This window comes from Calypte anna, chromosome 13 (assembly GCF_003957555.1).
Source record: "Calypte anna isolate BGI_N300 chromosome 13, bCalAnn1_v1.p, whole genome shotgun sequence".
NCBI classification, from domain to species: Eukaryota; Metazoa; Chordata; class Aves; order Apodiformes; family Trochilidae; genus Calypte; species Calypte anna.
The window spans coordinates 16010057-16029216 of record NC_044259.1 but is presented as its reverse complement, the minus strand read 5'-3'; the positions used below and the strand labels follow the sequence as shown (position 1 = coordinate 16029216).

The following is a 19160-nucleotide window of genomic DNA, read 5'->3' as shown; positions in this document are numbered from 1 at the left end:
GTCCAGACTGACAAGAAAAACAGTGTGTGCAAAAGCAATAAAATATTTGTCATTCAAAATAAACATAATGTAGTTTCCTGTTTCATTATATGATAAATTAATAGTTTTGTTCCTATCTGTAGGAGTGCCCCCTTGGTTTGAATAGGAGTGAACAGCCCATCATCCCATTTGCTGCTCTTTGCCTATAATATCATTACTTTTTCTTTTATTTAAGCTATGAATTTCTGCCAGCTTTTAAGCTTACATTTTCTCCTTGATTGATTCATTTAAGTAACTTCTTTCAAAATGTGTTGTAATCAGCTCCTTTCTACCACTTCTAGACTATTATTTATTTTTTTAAGCTCTGTGTGCTCAGTTCTTTAGGCTTCTTCTGTTTTATTCTGACTCAGCCCTTATGGCTTTTGTGTGCTGGGGATTGTTTGTTTTGCCACTTGTGAGCCTGTAAATGCACCCAAGGTCTCCATAAACATCTTTACCAATAATTTAGCCTTTTAAAAAAGAGAATTATTCCTCTGAATGTTTCTTTTAAAAACCCAGAAACAACTTTAAAAATGTTATTGTCATTTTCATGGGAATTTTTTCGTGTTACATCTACTGTGAATCTCTGTTTATTGAAGGAATGGTTAGGACTGGTGTGGCCAAAGGTTTTGTGTGTATTTGAACTATACCAAGATCAGGTTTTTTTAGTGACTGACTGTCAGGGAGAGCACCTGATGTACCTGAACCATTTGGGGATTATTTGTGTTTGCTTCAGTGGCTGATAACACTTGGCAGCTCAAAATTAGGAGCATGGAGGAGCATCATCTCTCCTGGATGCAAATCTGGACATAGTTATATTGTCACTGCTTTCCTGACCTTTGTTGGGATGCATTTTTTAATGAATGAGCTGCTCTTCTGTGAATGTTTTTGCTTAATTGGAGGAAGAAGTTAAGTGTGTAATGTCAATGTGCTTTGCATATTTAACATCACTTCTCCCCTTATTTAAACAGTCAGGAGCTCAGTTTTTTAAGAGGATTACACCCATGACTTGCTTCTGTACTCAACTGAATTGCAAGAATTTTCTGTTTAAAGCAGTGGGTACCAAGTGCCTTAAAGAAACAAAGTTCTCACCTTTTGCCACCCTGCACCTGAAGTTGGGTGGGTTTTTTGCAGCATAAGTCTGGGAGCTGATTGGGAACCTTAGGCAGCATTTTGCCTCCTTCTTGCTAGTTCCACTCTTGCATACAAATCTTTTTCTGGACTCAAGTTGCTGCTCTCAGTTTACCCAGAATATTTTAGGACTTAAGACAAGTGTTGTTTTAATGCTGTTCATCTTTTTAACTCATTGACATCAGCATGCACTAGCCCTAACTGAAGATGATTTGGTATTAATCTGCTTTGGCCTGTGCTACTGGAGCTCCTCCTCAGGGCTGCTGAGGGTTAAAGATTTATTTCTTTGCTCTTTTCTAGATCTCTCAGCCAGGGCAGCACCAACTCAAACATGCTGGATGTACAGGGAGGTGCCCACAAAAAACGTGCCCGACGCAGCTCTCTTCTGAATGCCAAGAAGCTGTATGAGGATGCCCAGATGGCCAGGAAGGTGAAGCAGTACCTGTCCAACCTCAACGTGGAGACAGATGAAGAAAAAATCCAAATATTGTCACTTCAGTGTGAGCCTGCATACAGCACCTGTAAGTACAGCAAGCCAGAATGGTGGCTTCATCTATCAAACATAAAAATCTTGCTCCTTCCCTAGAATTACTCATTTAAAATCTTTTCTCCCTCAAGAAAGAAAATTTTTCTCTTCAAAAAATAAGAAAATGCTTTTTAGGAAACAGTGTTTTAAGTGCTTTGTGAACTAACAGTTCCAGCAAGCCACTTTTAATTTTCTGATCTCTGTTGAGCTCAGAGAAGTTCAGTGATGTCTTCTGGTTTGACCTGGAGTTCTGAAGCTGGGTATCTTTTCCTCAGTCTAGAAAGAAAGTCAATAGTACATTAGCTCTGTTCTTGCTCTGCTGTCCTTGTACAGAATTAGGAAGGATGAAAGTAACATTTACCATATGAACAGTAAGAAAATGAAAAGAGACAAAATCAATATAGGAGCTGCAATGGATTACAGCTTAGAATAAACCAACATGCTCAAAAAGGAGAAGTTAGGTCAATACTGTCTGATGGGGCTGACATGGCTTGAAAGTAAAAAATGGAGGGTTAGAGCAGGACAGTTTTCATAATTTCAGCTCCTGTGTGACTGTCTTAACTAAGCAGTTATCTGACCTGCTCTCTTACACAGTTCAGTAAATTCTTCCTTAAAAACGAGGCACAGTAATTGCATTTTACTTAGATCTATAGGAATTTTCACTTGCTTGAAAGGTAGCTTTGTTTCAGAGTGGAAGAGTAGGAACCTTCCTAATGGAATTCATGTTTCAGGTTGTCTGCATGTAGAATGTTAAGGTTTTTTTTCCCCTCTAACACCATTTTGTCTTGGGTAAGTTTAAGTGTGACTAGGAGATGGCATCTTGAAAATAGAATTTTAAATCCTTTCCATTATTCCATATTAAGAATGCAAATCCTTATTATTTCCCCAGGTGCCTTCCCATGCAAATTTTTTTTTTAACATTTAATTTTAAATAGCACTGATGTAGGAATCCTGGCAGTGGCCACACTTGACTCCCTTCTCAAATATGGTAAATTCTGTGTTCACACTGCCTGGTGCCTGGGGTGGGCAGAAATCACAGGTGGCTCTGAGCAGAGCATCAGAGATTGCTTGGAGAGGTGTTCAGCCAGATCTGTACCAGCACAGAATGTTTCTACTCTGAGTGAACACCATTGTGGGTTTTACCCTTTATTCCCCTGCTAAAACAATAAATCAAACCATGTCAGGATGAACTCTGGAAAAATGATCTATATGCAAACATAACAAGTGTGCCCAGGAGACAAATATAAATGTTATGAGGTTGTCAGTTGTCTTAAAAAACTAATTTAAAATCTTGTTTGCCTGTAAATATCTGATTTACCCCTGATTTATCTGTGTAATTAAGCAAATCAAATCTTTGTTTTTTCTTAAACTAAAAGGGGAATGAAGGTTTAGTGGATATACAGATAGGTGCAGAGTAGAATGGTACATTATTCAATTAATTAAATAAAATATTTTTGAAGACTTGGGGAGGGGGAAACCAACACTAAACCACAGGTAATTAATCTCTTTTCTTTATACTCATAGTTTGCAGAGGTAGTAGAAAGGAGAGGGGAGCAGAGTGGAGCCAGGAGGGAGCTGGCAGTCCCTGGTTGGTGTTCTTTGGAGCAGGGGATTTCCTCCACACTTGGGCCACTTACCCACACTGAAGTTTTGACCCAGCAGCTTTGAATCAGGGAGCCTGGTACCTGATTTTGCAGACTTTTTGTGGGCAAATTGGGCTTTTTTTGCACATACCCAACTGAGCAGGAGGTGCAGCTCCCCTGTCTCTTACCTGGCAGTGAGATTCTCCTTGCAGAAGGAATGAGCAGCAGGAATGCTGCAACCCAGGCTTTTCCCAGGGAATTTAAGAAGTCAGATGGCCTTAACTTGGGAGGTTGTTAATTGCTGTGTGATTAAAGTATGAACTGAATGAGTGCCCTGTGTTGTAAATCAACTGTGCCACCTAGTGAGAGGTTTGATGCCAGCTGCAGAACAAGCATCCCTTCTGCTTTCAGTGCCATGTATTGCTGGAGGAGAAGCTGTCAGGCTTCTGCACCTTCTGTACAAACATCTAAAATACAGGCTTTAGGGGTGGTAGAAATAAATCCCATTTTGTGGTGGTTTTGATGAAGTATTTCTGTGACACTTTAAAGAGTTCAGGTTTTTAAAATCCTAACAAGTAGGTGGAATAGAAATAATTTTCAGTATGTTTTACCTGCCTCACACCCTGGTTGCTGTTTCTGGCTGTGATAATCCTGCAGTTCAAAGTGCAAGAAGATATTTACCTGCAATTTTTCCATGACAGTGACAAAGAATTTAAGTGAGAGAAGAGGAGGAAAATCCTCAGAAATGTCTCCAGTACCCATGAGATCCATTGGCCAAAGCACTAAAGCCCATCAGCATCAACAGAACAGGATGAGTCAAGTTCTGCAGGTTCCCACTGTGAATTTATACCCCAGCAGGAAAAAGGGAGTGACAAAGGATCACGTCACATTCAGTGAGTACCTTCTGTTCACCTCTCTGGAGAGCTCTATAGATGAAGTAAATAAGGAGGAAGGCTTTGTAGTTTGGTGGATTATTTGAGGTGCCTTTGGGCTTCGTTTATTTTCGTTTAAAATAGCTGAAGCATATCACTGTGTTTTAAAGAGAGTGTGCTGTTCACTTGGTCATTTGCACAGCCTGTAATAATTTGCCCTAAAACAGCCACTGAGGGAAGGTCCTCCCTCCAAATGTGCTTTTGCTTTGTCCCTTTTTTTTTTCCCTTGAATTAAAGAACATGTTCTAACTAAAGTGATCTTAATATCTCAGACAGGTAAGATGTACCATGTTAAGCCTTTTATTGTTTATTTCTGAACTCTAAAGGGATCTTGCACAAATGAAGTACAAAACCATTGCTTATTCCTTTTCATGACAAAGTGAAGTATAATAGGTAAAAACCAATTATTATTTTTAAGTGAAATCTTTGGATTTAAGTGAAATCATATAATGTTATAACCTCTATAACACCATTGTAACCATTTCATTGTCAAATGGAGCAGCACAGCATAGGGTATTAGTTGCTTCTCCTGAGCATCAGGTTTTTTTCTGTCTCTAAGTTTGCTATTTGCAAAGCAGTGTTATGTATTTATTACATATTATTCTGTATTATAATGCCTTTGACCTATTTGCATAACTTGTATCAGCTGAAAGCTATGATTGTGGGTTATTAATTTGTTGCAGTTAGTGAATTCCATGAAATGATTCTATGATAGACTGAGCAGGAATATCCACTGAAGTGGCTGCAGAATACAGTATATTGCAGCATATAAAATAGTGTTTCCAGTTGATATTTGTTTCCAGTCTCCTCTTCAAAGCCAGTGCAGTTTGATGTGCTCCAGAGGCTTTGCTGGGAGGGATCTCTCCATTCCCATGCATTCCATGCTGCTCTAACAAGCTGTTGAGAACCTAAATGATCTCCTGGACACTGTGTCCTCTGCAACGTGTCTACCAGTGAACAAGAACCACCACATCATCCAGTTCTGAAGGGCTGTGCTGCACTGGTTTTTTTATAAACTTTCCAAGTTGTGTGTGGTGCCTGTGAAGACTGATTGGAGAACTCCTAATGGGGAAGATCTCAAACTGACTTGTTGGCTGGGACATGAGTTGGTTTTAACCCTGTAATAGCATGTCAGGGGCAAGGCTTTCCTCCATCCTTCATACATTGGTCAGTTCTTTGTCCTTTCTAAGATCATGGTTGGTGAATCTGCTGCAATCATTCTGGTTATGACCTGGGTGTCTCCACTTGGCTGAGCAACCAGTGGTAGCAATGACTGATGTAAATTTGAGGTGGAGACTTCTTCCACCTGCAGAATTCATCTGAGCATCTGCCCCTCCCTTTGCAGAAGACCCCAGTGATGGTTCATCCTGGTGCTTCTTTGCAGTTCCAACAGAGCTCCCTAACTTGAAAGACCAATGAGTAAACCATACCTTTGCTTTCCCAGGTACAGGCTCCCCACAGAAGTCATTAAGCTTGTCTGAGGAAGTAAGTAGTAAGAAGCAAACAGATGACACCATGTCCATGGCATCTTCTTTGCACTCCAGCCCCCCTGCCTCTCCTCAGGGCTCTCCACGCAAAGGTAGGTGGGCAGCACCCATCTCAGCAACTCTTCTGTCTGTCCTGGACTAAAAGCAGGGTGGGCAGTGCCAGGGCATTGTTGGTAATGACACTTAAAAGAAATAAATGGTAGTTTTAGAGTATTCATGTCAGGAATAGAATTGTGCCTTTCTGTGAATAAATACATTTTTAAAGTGTATTTCTATCTTTTGGCCTTAAAAGTGACCCATTGTTTAAAAAGGGAGCAAATGTTTTCTTTAAGATATGGCTTAGATGCTTCTGGCAGTTTCCAATAGATTTTTAAGTGCTGACACTCAGCAGTGTAGCAGTTGAGGTGTAGGTGGCTGGTTGTATGAACGGGATTCACAAACCTGGCCTTGTGCCAGTGTTGCACAGAAGCTGCAGCAGCTGAGCTGTCTCCTGGTTTTGCCCAGGGTAGCTGGAACAACAAGTAATAAGATGGAGCTGGAGCTAAAATGCTGTTGTTGTTCTCCAGCAGAGCTGGTTTTGCAGAAGCAGTGCATCCATCTACATCCTCAAGTCACTATTCATATTTCTTGTTCTTGTGCACAGGGCTTTGTATACATCCCTGTCTATCATGATGCCCTGAAAAATCCCTTTATTTTTGATGTCTTCATCTTAAAAGACCTGCCTCACTTCATCAGTAGCCAAGCTTGGATGGGAATTCAGTTGAAATCTCTTAACACCACTCAGTAGTCAGCCAGTGTGGTCAGTGTTGGATGGTGTAAGGTGTTTTTCCCTCCCTTCTGTGCTGCTTTTCCCTCACTGACAGCCCAAAGCCACTGGAGTAGCATGGCATAGCATGGGGGCTCACTGCATCTTCTCCCCTCTTTCAGGGGGAGGTGATGCTGGTCTGTCCACTTCTGCCTTCACAAGATGCTCTTGCCTTAAGGAGAATGCCACTTCTTTTGCTTCAACACATCATCTATATGAGAAACTTAATTACTTGGGTTGCCAACCCCAGTCCCACTGAGATTTTGAGCCCTTGCTTAGAAACATGTTATTTTTGTTAACTTTCATCTGGTTCTTTTGAAAAGAATGTGTTTTTTTCTTTGGGATTACTTCATTAATTCAGATTCAGGTGTATTTTTAGCACTGATCTGATTTGATTGAGGTGACCCATACCCTGTTGTATGTGGAGTGCTAACAACTCATTGAACTAAAATTAGGTGCTTCACAGACAGCAGGAAGACTTTTTAGGCATGAACCACGTTGCACTTAATCTTAGAAGTCATTTTCTTTTGATGAGCTACCTTTTGAGCTTCTTTTTTTCTACCCCAGCGATACGCAGGCAGAATTGAAGAAAAAAAAATGCTTGAAAATCAAGACAGTCTCTTTGCTGTTATTTATCTCCTCACTTACCAAGATCTCTGTTCTTTATTGTAGTTGGTAACATCCAGAGGTCGGATAACTGTGGTCAGATGAATCTCTCTGGCTCTTCCTCATCCCTTGCCAGTGAAGCCAGCAACAAGAACAGTGGACCACGCAGCTATGGAATAGGTGGGGCTTATTTGCAGAAGCAAATTCAGATGATTTGCAAAGCAAGATACAGATCTGACCTGAGTGGAAAGGGAGAAGGAGAGGATGAGAGTGAAAAGGCAGAAGCTGAGCGTGAGCACAGGAAAACGAAGGGCCCCTGTTTAGAAGACTTAGGGAAAGAAGCTTCTCCAGGGAGAGAACAGCTTTTCCTGGCCAAAAGGGAAGCAGAGCACATGGAAGCCTCAGAAGGGAGTGAAAAGGAAAAGGAGAAAGACAGTGATTCTCTGAGTACAGCAAGTATCTATAGCAACAGCAATCTCTGGCCATCTTACTGCCTGTGCATCAAGCCTAGGAGGAGAAGGAAGACTTTATAATGCAGTTTTGGAAGAAAGACTCTGATGTCCTGTGTCAAACACGATTTTATCCAAGTTATTTTAGCATTATTCATGTCTATGTTCAAGCTGTTTCATGTGCTTCCCTTCCAGATATTTGTGTCAGTTATTTATAGCTAATCACCCAGACAGTGCAGTGGAGACAATAAGGTGAAGTTTAGAAAATCAAGGAACAGGTACAGTGGCAGTTCTGTTACTTAGTGTTTTGCAAATGTCAATTTTAACAGTAAGTTCTGCAACATTCTCTTAATTCTGCTCTGGATAGTCCCTCATCTGATGTCACTTGGGTGCTCACCTCCAGCATTGGTCTATATTTGTGTTGGTCACATATTTTTGTGACTTACACTTGGTTGTTTTATGAACACATGATGTTATTTTAATGACTCAGTGTTCAGTGTGTTAATCTCTTTAATTTAAGCTCATGAAGAAGAGCACCTTATTAAGACTCACTCTGAGAAGGTTTGTACTGCAGTGTTAAGTTTGGAGGAGTCCATTAGACAAAGTAGAAGAAAATTAAATATTAATTACTGCCCAAGGAAAAGAAATGGAAAATTAATTTTAAAAGTGCAAATATAATTTTTTCATTAATAAGGATCAGTTCTGTAGTTTGATCATACTGATGTTTGATTTGCTCCTAATCTTAGAGCAATAATCAAGCAGTGAAATTCTCAAATTCCAAGCTGTATGCTCACTGGCATGTATACCAGAGGTAAATCCAGATGCTGGATCATATGATTGGTTTTTTACAGACTTCATGGCATATTCATGGCACTTTTCTGTATTAAGTTGTGTGTACCACTGGCTGGCTTTACACTGCCTGGTCATTTCCCATTTTCATTTAATTGAAATTAACGAGGGCTTGAAAAATTGAAGAGACCTCATCTGTCCCCCCACAATTCATGCTGCAGCAGTTGATCCTATTTGTTCAGGTTAAACTTTATGGTCTGGAGAGTAGCAGAGTTGCAGGCAGGTTATTGGTATCACCAGACTTGGGTTAATAAAATGTAGTGCTAGATGCTAAAAGCTTTAGTACCCTAAAATCTTCAGGGGACTGGTTGTGGGCCAAGAGGCTTTGATTATTTTTTTTTAAAATATCCTTGCTGAAATATGTGTGTCAATACTTCTGCTCTTTTACCAAGATTTTCCCTTCTCTTTTTCTTCAGGCTACGCCCTCATCCTTCCACAAAATCTGACAACTTCTCTGACTCCAGTCACAGTGAGATTTCATCCAGGTCCAGCATCGTCAGCAACTGCTCCGTGGACTCCATGTCAGCAGCTCTGCAGGATGAGAGGAGTTTGTCCCAGTCTCTTATTGTGGTGGATTCAGGAGGAGCAGAGAGAAAAGAGCATCCTCAGCCACTGGCTGATTATGGCCAGCCATGCCCAGGGTGAGATGCAACTGGTTCTGGTTGGGTTTGGTGTCCTGGTGTCAGAAGGGACAAGAAAGCTTTGATCAGGACACACAGTTAGGAGCTTTGCTGTGGTTATTAAGCTCTTGCTAGAAGCTGGAGTTTAATACTGGCTGCCCTGTATGGGAAGAGCCTGTTTTTCCAAGAAACTTGTGTTTCTTTTGTTCCCATGGTGGGGTTCAGGTGGTCATCTCTTGCAGGAGACTGAATAAATTATAGCAGGAGAGAGAGAAGCAAAGCAGGATATTACCAAGTCTCTGAGTCAGACGTGCCAGTCACTTTAGGTTCTCTATTGGGATTATTAAGGATTTTTATTGCCATTTGGTGCAGCAGGGAGACTGCAGGCTTCCTGCCACTGTCTTCTTGGGAGTTTCCACACAAGAGGTGGTGTTATTTGAGCAGAGTGACAGCTTTTCTTGAGATGTCACTTTGAACTGGAAGGTTTTGCTTTTGTTTTAGTAGACATTAGCCTCAATCTGTAAGATTTAATGTGTGGGAGTCTTGGGATAGAATCTGCTGTGGATTCAGTTTGATGGGAGATGTTTGTTACATTTATACACTCATCTCTGAAGCGATATAATTGTCTCTGAGTATTTCCCTCTCATTTCAAAGGCTTATAAGAAACTTTTTCTGCTTTCTGTTGCTTTCAAATGTTAGCTGGTCAATCACCAGGCCTGCTCTCATCAGAGGGATGGCTTTCACTTCCTCCATGAGCAACGAGGAGATCTCCCACGACCACATCACAGTGGAAGCTGCAGACAGCGGCCGGGGAAGCTGGACTTCATGCTCAAGTAGTTCCCATGACAACTTCCAGAACATCCCAAACCAGAAGAGCTGGGATCTCCTCAATTCTTACCGGCACACCCAGCTGGATGGACCTATAGCTGAAGTGGATCCCACAAGTTGTTACTCTGAGGAAGGTTATTTGTATTCTGAAGCCTTTTCCAAAGCCAACAGGCAGTCGAAAGCCAGCGTGGAGCTGGATCAGTCTCGGCAGAGCTGGGCCTCCTCCAGCTCCCTGTCTGACACCTATGAAACAAACTATGGGACAATAAAACGGAGGGGGCTGGAGAACTCTGCAGCAGAGCAGACAGAGGTTTTGGACTCTAAACCAGGGGCTGATACAACTTACAAAACTGTTACTTCAAGTACAGAAAAAGGCCTGATAGGTAAGCCGAGCCAACAGCATTATGGAAGCTTCTACATCTGGTTTTCATTTTGATATTAAGATGTTAAGAAATGACATCAGCAGGTCTGGGGCCTGGATGGCGTGTTAAATGCAGCTTCACATGTGGTTTTCATCAGAACATTACACCAGACTCTGTGTTTTCAAGCTGCCTTCTTTTGCATTAGGAAACCAGGAATAATAAACCAGCACGCTTCCCAGTCACTGTATGGAGAAGTCTTCAGGAAAATGTCAGGCAGTTGCTTTCAGTAGTTTGATTTTTATTTTTTTAATTATTTTGGAAAGACTCAGTGCTGTTGGTGTTCCTCTGGCAAGAAGCAATGAGTGTGGCTTCTTCCAGTTCATATAATACAGACTTGCCATGAACCTGAGAGGGAAGAGCAAGTTCTGGTGGTACAGAGCATTCCTGAGGCACCTTCCATCCACAGAGCTTTGGTCTCTGAAAGCTGAAGGGCAAAGCAGATTCCCTTCCTAGCTTTGCCATGTTGAATTGCTATTTATTTGGCTATACAATTGCAGTTTGGCTATATATGAAAAGAGAAGAACTTATTAAATGTCTTTTCAAAGATGCATAGATCTACCAAGCAAAATGTTCCTTCATTTTTCCAGTGAGTGTAGGCAGCCAGAACTAAAGGAACTGGGTTAGAAGCAAGACAAAACATGGAGTACAAAGCTTTCTAGACTGCAAGTCAGGGGTGTAGCTGAAATGCAGTTTAATTACTGTGTAGATTGCTAGAGGCATTTAGGTTATCAAAGGTAATTGCCTGAACAAACATCACATGTAGGCTGGAGGTCTTGGGATGCATTCCTCCTCCTTGGTTAAGTTTTCTCCAAAACCCAAGGCAGGGTAGAAAAGAGCTGGAAGGGTGCTGCCCAGATATTGATTGCCAGAATCCATAAAAGTGGTGGCTTCATGACTTCATGTGCATCCTTACCTTCTGCAGCATCCAACCTTCCTGCAACCTTTGCTTTGCCAGCAGAGAAGGTCTTGAATGATGAATAAACCATTGCTGGGCATCCAAAGGGAAAAGCTTTTCCATTACTTTTGCCTCTAGTGGACATCAGAATTGAAACTGTTGGCCGTTTTAGTTATATTTCCCTTAACCATGGGTGTGCAATTTCACCCTGTTTTCTTAACAAAGTGAATATTTGAGTAGTCAGCCACTAGGGAAGGGAGAGTTTCTTGGGAAAAGGGTTTTGGATCCTCCTGAGGCTGTGGGTGGGTGACAGAAGTTAGGGACATTTAATCAAGTGCTTTTAGAATGTTTTATTTGGAGAGAATTTATGAAATATTAGGAATTTGAACTTTACAAAGGGCACATTATTTCTACTTTTGTTATTACACTAGATATTAGCTTTAGGGAGCCTGAAGCTTTCTCCTTTCAAGGAGAGTGTACCCACCCACCTCTGTCCTCCTGCAAAACCAACAAAGACCAAAGGTGGGAGCTTGCTTGGAGGATCCAGCCCTTCCCCATCCTTTCAGGGAGAAGAAAACCTCCTTTTCTTCCACTCCTTTCTCCCAGTTAAACACTAGTTAAATGAAAAGGATTCCTATAAAGCAGCAGTCTGATTCTCCACCTATGCCCACATCTCTCTGCTAAACCCCAGACTCTGTGAATTCAGCTTTATTTTCCTCTCAGCCCAAGCACAAATCAAGGCCATCACATGTGAACCAGTTCTTGTTCTTGCTGCCACCACCCAGAATCTCCCAAGGCCACATCACAAGAAGAAATACACTTTTATTTTCACCCTTTCACATTCTTATAAGATAAGGAAATGTTACAGCTGCTGAAAGAAATGAAAACTAATAATGAACATGCACTGTTTAGAATGTATCCACAAGAAGAATGCAAATTCACTCAACTAATAGATTTTAAAAATTACCCTTGCTTTGTAACTCTCCTGTTGCAACATGTACATGGAAAAAGCCCCAATTTAACATGCACATCAGCCCCAGACCTGGGGGTGGGTGGGAAGGAGGGAAACTTACAGAAAGTTAAGCTTTGGTTTGGGAGCCTAACTGATCTGAATGCTGATGGAACAGGGAAGGAAACTATGGATGTGATAGTCAGTGTTTGCTCTTAGAAAATGCAAAATAAAAATGCAGTTTGCTTCCTAGAGGCAGCTTTATGTGGTTACATGAAATGAAATTTCATGTAGGACAGGGGGATTTTTTCCCCTCCTATAGCATAGCTGATGGATGGTTTAATGTCTTACTGCACATCAATTGTACAGTGATAATTTTATTATAAATGAAATAATAAGGATGTTAAGGCCCTGATGGGTGAATGAAGTGGATGTTGTTCAGGTCAACCAACAGTTCTGGCGAGCACAGCAATTGCAAGCTGAGTGTAGAGGAGCTTCAAGTCCTGTTTCCACTCGATTGGCAACCGTGCCCCATGAGTTCATGGTTCTGTTGCTACTCTGACTTCTTAAAAGAAGCAGGAAACCAGAAATGGAGCATGAAATGAGCTGCTGGCTGTCGTTATAAACCAGTGTTTTCTGCATCGCGTTTTCGTTATCAGTTTCTGTTTTTGCCATAGTAACATTCATGAGTTATTTATTATTTTTTTTTATTTTTTTTTCGTTTTTTTTGGTAACGTTTTTTGTTTTTCCTTTTGTTTTCTTCCTTTAACATTTCCATTGCTTATTTCTTGTGCCAGTGTACTGTGTCACCTCACCTAAGAAGGACGATAGGTATAGGGAGCCACCGCCCACCCCTCCGGGAATATTTGGGGATTTCTTTAGCCGACATAAAAGAAGGATCGCCCACCACCACACCTAAAACCTCCAGACTATAGTGTGGCAGTGCAGAGGTCAAAGATGCTTCCCAGTGACCTCTCCTAGACTTTCATCAGCTCCTCCTGGTAGTGACCTGGTGCCTCTATCTCCTCGAAGATGCCTCAGTGGCATAGTCGGCAGCCGTCCAGCCCCAAGCTAGCAGACATGCCTGACGCAGATAGTGAAGAGGATGGTATGTGCAACCCCTGCCTTGGTTAGATGTTAAGTGAACTGCTGTGTGAATCCTGGTCTGTGCAGTGTTTTACCTCACTGGGCTTTTTCTTGGGGGTCATTCTGGAGATTAAACAATTTGGGTTAATCTTGGAACAGACAGAAGTTGCGTACGCGTGCGTCCAGGAGTGCATGCGTGCAGCACAAAAGAATGCCTTCCCTGGGGAAAAAGCATTTTGACACTGAGCAGACTTGAAATTATATATAAATAAATATATATAAATATTCCTACGAATCTCCCAAAGCACAACTGAGATACTTGAGAGCATGTAGATACGATGTTATCTTTTGTTTCTTGAAAATCTCTCCCCTCTTGGGGGTGATGCGGACTTGAAGGGACACTGTCGGGCTAGAAAGTACATCCAGAAAAACTCCAGCCTCTCTGGGTCACTGAATTGATGTCCTGCTGGTTTAGGCTGACATCAGGATGATGACCCAAAACACCTATTTTGGATTTGGTGGAGCATTAGACAACCATTAACCCATTTCACATTTGTATCCTCAGGAGCAATAAGCTCCCTGAGCTCCTCAGCAGAGATTTCTGGAGGCTGGGGCTTAAAATACTGTATAATTAAAGTGAATTTCTCTTCTGTGAAAAATGTATTTTAAAAAAATGTGATTTCTAAGCCCAACTTGGCCTGACAGTGTCTCCTCTTTCAGTTCAATTCCTCATGATTTTGTTTGAAGCAACAGCCAGTACTGCTGAGCACAGCATCTTTCCAGTGACCAAAATGCAAGAGGTTGTTGGGTTTTTTTTTTTGTTTCTTGAAAAAGCCTGCTCTTACATTGTGTCAAAATTAAGGGAATTTCTCCTTTATTGTTTATCTTGCTGATTTGCTTTCAGTCCCTGTGCACTGATGTGATCCCTGTGGACCTTTTGCTAGTGAACTCTTTTTAATTAGAATGTTGTGGTCATTTCCTTCAGTTTTGGTCTGGCTTAAAGTGAGCATGGATTTAGAGTAAAACCATGTCTGATGGAAAATGATCCTATGTTGGCCTTTAAAAATATGTGAACACTGTTTAACATATATATTAATACTGCAGTCCAACTTATGGTAAAGTTGCCCAGCATTAATCCAGTTGTATTAAATGTTTTTGATATATAAAGAAGGAAGTAATTGCTTCAAACATTTTAATCTGAACTGTTTTCTAAACTAAATTTAACCATACACTTCTAGACACGCTTCTTTTACTATTTTTTGAAGTGCCTGGTTAATTTTCCTTGGGATACAAAGCTCACTGCATGTTGGAAAGTAATTTCCTGGCTTTTTCTCCCCCAATCAGCAGCTTTGGGGCTATTGGGAGCTGGCATGCTATTAACTTCTGGAGAATCTGAGATTCTCTGTTTTGCAAACCCAGCTTGATTTGTGTATCCATACCTCAGCCTGCTTGAGGATTTGTTAAATGGTGATACTGAATATGTTGTGGTCAATCACTGGGGGACATGGTGAGGAATTAGTGAAACCCTCCCAGAACCTCTGTAACCAACCCCCGGGTGCTGCTCCTGAGTCTGATGATGAAATCACTGACTGCTTTTCTTTTATTTTCTCTCTTTTTTTTGCAGAAGATGAACAAGTCTCAGCAGTCTAAGCCTCGGGTTATTTCTGTCAAACCACTTCACAAAGGATGTGGGGAGAAGGACCAGACAATTCTGTTAGCAAATGCGTAACACCTTGCTGCTACTAAACCTCAGATTATTGCGTTGCCTCTTGTCCACGGATGAGTGGAACGGGTTGGATCACATCTCTCTCCCTTCCTTTCACTCTGCCACCACCTAAGAAAGCTACTTCTGCTTTCTGTGAAATACAAAACTGTTCTCAAGGAGGTCTGGATCCCAACACTGGTGTTGTCTGGGGATGGACCAGGCTTGTGCATTTGGGAGGACCCCTTGTCACCACCACTCAGAATTCGGAAGCGTTCTTCTCCACCATCCCATAGAACCCTTGGGTAGTTTTCCATCATTGTTGTTTTCTACATGCCCATTACAAGTCTAAGAGTGTTATTTTATGAACTTGGAAAAAAAAAAAATATATATATCAAATGTCAGCAAAAGCAAAGGACATTGCTGAAGTATCAGAAAATAATTTATTAATTTAATGTTGTTTTTTTTAAATGGGAATTTCCTTTATTTGTGTTGGCAGTGCTCTGGCTGGCTAAATGCTTAGTCACATGTGATAGTAAACCAGCTACACCTAAACTGCTGTGCTCTCAAAATAGACACAAAATTAGGAATTACATTGATTTAGAGTGGCTTTCAGTGAAATATAAACAGAGCACAAAAACCCTGCTTGGCTGCTGCTCCCCTCCTACCCAAACCCCAGCACAACTCCTCCACCCTGGAAGGATTTTTGGAAAATTTTGTAGCTTGCAGCCAACTAAGTGATGGTTGGTGCTCTCCTCCCCTGGCAGGTGAGTGCAGTGGAGGAGCCAGAGCACTTGGGGAGCTGTTGGAGGAGTTGGAAGCTTTCCCCCAAAAAAGCCTGAAGCAGATTTTTGCCCTGCAGAGCTCAGCATGCAAAGTGTGTTGCTGGAAACCAAAGCTTCAACTCGTGTGTTGTGGGATTTCAGATCATCCCACACCTTCTGGCCTCTTACCAGAGATGCACAGGATTTAGGGTGCAAGGTTATCTTAAAAAAAATAATTTAAAAAAATTAGAATTAATGATAGATCACCTTCATTTAACAGTGAAATTTGTGCAGCTGAATATTAAATGCCATAATGCTTTGTGTAAGGTTATAATGTGTCTTGTGATGGGTTAAAAAACCCCTGTTGCCTTCAGCTGGAAGATACAGATGATCTCAAAACATGTTTAAATCCCAAATAAAACTCCCAGGGGTGTTGATGCCAGTGAGAGTTCTGCCCTACACCCAACCAGTATTAACATGTGATCCTCCAGTTTGACTGTGGTCAAAGAACTGGGTTGATTTTGCTTAGCCAGCCAGAGCTCAGAGGGGTAAAACTGGAAATACCTGCAGTTTCTTTCTTCTTTCTTTCTTCTAGCCCATGATGCCCCATTCTAGTGTTAAAATTGGACATGAATGTGTGAATATGTATTTAAACATTTAATTGTAAATCTTCGTTGTGATGTTTACAGCCTAAGCTAGAAAGATGTTTGTCATTTTTTACAGTGCCTCAGAAATGATTTCTCTCTCCATAGTTGTGAAGAGCTTTAAGGGTTTGGTTTTTTGGTTTTTTTGGTTTTTTTTAGTTTTTCCTGGATGTGTGCAGGGGGGTGCAGGGTGAATGCAGCATTTTCTGAAAACTACACAAAGTACCAAAAAACAACCCAAAAGCCTTTGATGTGCTTTTCCCGTGGCAGCTTGGAACTGATGACCCAGCTTGGGTCTGCATTCAGAGTGGTGCCAGGTTCAAGATTCCTGGGTGGCTCAGACTTGACCCATCCTGATTTTGGGATTGGGAAGGCAGAAAGGAGCAGCAGTGCTGAGGAAGGGAATCCTCACTCCTAAGTAAGTAGTTGGCTGGATGAACTTTTGGCACAGGTATCTGCAGAGCCAAGTGGTTGGGGGGAAAAAAAATAATTAAAAACCAGTCGTGGTATATCCATAATAAATACATTTTGCTTTATTTGAGGCCTTAATATGAATTTAATGAACCTGCACAGGCCTTAATGAACCAAGATTAATGTCAGTGTCAAAGCAATGCAAGGCAAAGTGATTCTTTGCAGCACGTGGAATGCTGACAATTGATGCTTCTTTGGGATGGAAATCCCAGTCCCAGCAATCCCACCATCAGCTGCAGTTGCTTGGTGACTTCTCCATGGAGCATGCAATGAGCTTGGTGTTTCATCAGCAAAACTCATCTTGTGTTGTGCCAGGTCAGTTGAATCCCACAGTTCCCCTCCCCTCAGCTGCTGAGTTGGGGTTTATTTTTCAGCCTGTTGAACAAAAGTACATAAGGGATGAAGGGCTGGTAGGAAAGTGACATCCTTTTTCCCCCAAAAAACCCGAGTGCTGTCTTGGAGGATGTGGGAAGGCTCTTCCAGGGGTTAAGGTCTCCTCTGGCAGCTTGGGAAGAGCAGTTGAAGAAATCACGCATCCACCCGTGGTGTTCACACATCAGCAGCATCCATCTGTCCCACAGGGCTTTTCAGGAGACTTTTTTGGAGTCCCAAAAGTCCATAAACTTTATTGGAGTGAGTGAAAAATCTTCACTGATCATCTTTTCCTACTATATCCAATACAGTTGGTGTAAATAAATAATGCATAAAGTACAGACAAATGAGCTCTCCTCCTCCTTTTTGCTTCTCCTGCCTCTCACAGTGTGGCTTCTCTGCTGCTCCCTGCTGGGATTTTCTTTTTCTTTGTTTTTAAACACCTGATCACATTGATCAGGGCCCCTAGCTAAATGTAGTGTGTCTGGTATGGATTTGAAGAGACGTTATCCCTTTTTTCAGTCATCCAGGTGGAATGAAGGGTGGTGCTTAGTGTAGTCTCCTGGATCCCTGGTTCCTGACTTGGTACCCCCAACTTGGCTGAGCAGTTAAAATGCCTCCCATCACCTCCTCCCACTGCAGGAGCTCAGGTTGCTCAATTGCTGCTTGATGTTTGCTCTGGACTTGTGGATGAAGGATGTGTTGGAGCTGGCTGTGAATGAACCCTACAGGATTTCATGAGGCTTCATAAATCATAAACTTCCAGCTGGCTCCCAAAAGAGCAGTGAGGCTTCCAGGTTGGAGTTAGAAGATCTCTGAGGTCTCTTCCAGCCTGGGCCATTCTGTGATCCTGTGAATTGGCCTCTCCAGTTGCAGAAGGGGAAAAAAAATGAGCTGGCTGAGGATGGGTTTCACCCAGCAAATACCCAAAATCAGGGCCAGGGGGTGGCTGCAGGTGTTTGAAGTTTTAGCAGCGTGGCCGTGCAGGACCGGGTGGGTGTTTGCAGAGAGCATCTTCCTGCTCTGCTGCCTCCTTCCTCCTCCTTCCCAAGGACTTTCAGAGGTGAGTGAAACTTCCCTGGGAAGTGGGCAGAGTGGGGATGGGATGTCCTGGGGGCTGCCTGCCCCCCTGAGCCTCTCAGGGTTGCCCCTTTTCAGAAGGAACCTGGGTGGCATCAGTGCTGGTGCAAAACCTTTCATCCCCTCCCAAGTCCTTCCCTGGACTTGGGAAACACCAACCTCCCACTGGAGTTTTTATAAAAATGTTTGGCTCAGAATTTATTTTTTTTTCTTCCAAAACTAAAACCTGCCACTGCCTTTGCAAAAGCTGCAGAAAAAAGGGATACTTTCTCTTTAGAAAAGCTTTACACATTATATTTTAGAGTGCTTGTATAGAGGGTAATCGACCTTAAAGTCCCCACCCAGCTTTTGGCTTCTGTTGTGCTTCTCATTGTTTGTTTTTGTTTTGGTTTTTTCCTTTATTTTGATATACCTGGAATGCAGTTTAGCTTGGTATTAATGAAAATTCTAAATATGTGAGCATATGGCAAAACTGCACAGATGTAATGATATTCCAATAGCAATGTACTGCACAAGTCAGTGATTGTAAGTATTCTGTAACAAGCAATGTTTGTCTCCTATTTTTTGATACCTCTTACACTTATGTCTTTTAGAAAGACAGTGCCTCTGTATGCTTTTGTATTTTTACTGAGTGATTTGTAAATATTTGTTATATTTTGGTTAAGAGAATGTTTAAAAGTACTGTTTATTATCCAATCTATTAATATGTTGGAATCAATAAACAATCTACATATATTCACTGGTGCCAGCAGATCTTTTCTAGCCCAGGATGTGGAAGCTGGAGCCAGGGGAAGCCTGGCAGGAATTTTCCTCACCCCCAGGCTGGGTAAGGAGCAGCCAGAGAGTGGTTTGTGTCCTTGCAGGGAGTGATGGAGCCTCAGGGCTCTGGCTTTGCCTCTCCCCACTCTCCATGGGGTGGAGCAGCTGGAAGAGCATCTCAA

The 19160-nt window shown here is 41.9% G+C and overlaps 1 protein-coding gene across 4 annotated transcripts in view; it reads left to right on the top strand.

Annotated features, from left to right (window-relative positions):
* Positions 1–18954, top strand: part of RAPGEF6 (Rap guanine nucleotide exchange factor 6) — a 111399-nt gene extending 92445 nt beyond the window's left edge. For all 4 annotated transcript variants that reach the window (XM_030459351.1, XM_030459349.1, XM_030459350.1 and 1 more), the window contains 8 exons: positions 1450–1670; positions 3960–4151; positions 5635–5769; positions 7155–7268; positions 8803–9027; positions 9706–10217; positions 12898–13208; positions 14811–18954. In XM_030459351.1, the coding sequence (XP_030315211.1) occupies positions 1450–1670; positions 3960–4151; positions 5635–5769; positions 7155–7268; positions 8803–9027; positions 9706–9761 (943 nt within the window). In that variant the 3' untranslated portion in view covers positions 9762–10217; positions 12898–13208; positions 14811–18954. The remainder of the gene's footprint in view (positions 1–1449; positions 1671–3959; positions 4152–5634; positions 5770–7154; positions 7269–8802; positions 9028–9705; positions 10218–12897; positions 13209–14810) is intronic.
* Positions 18955–19160: the final 206 nt, after the last annotated feature.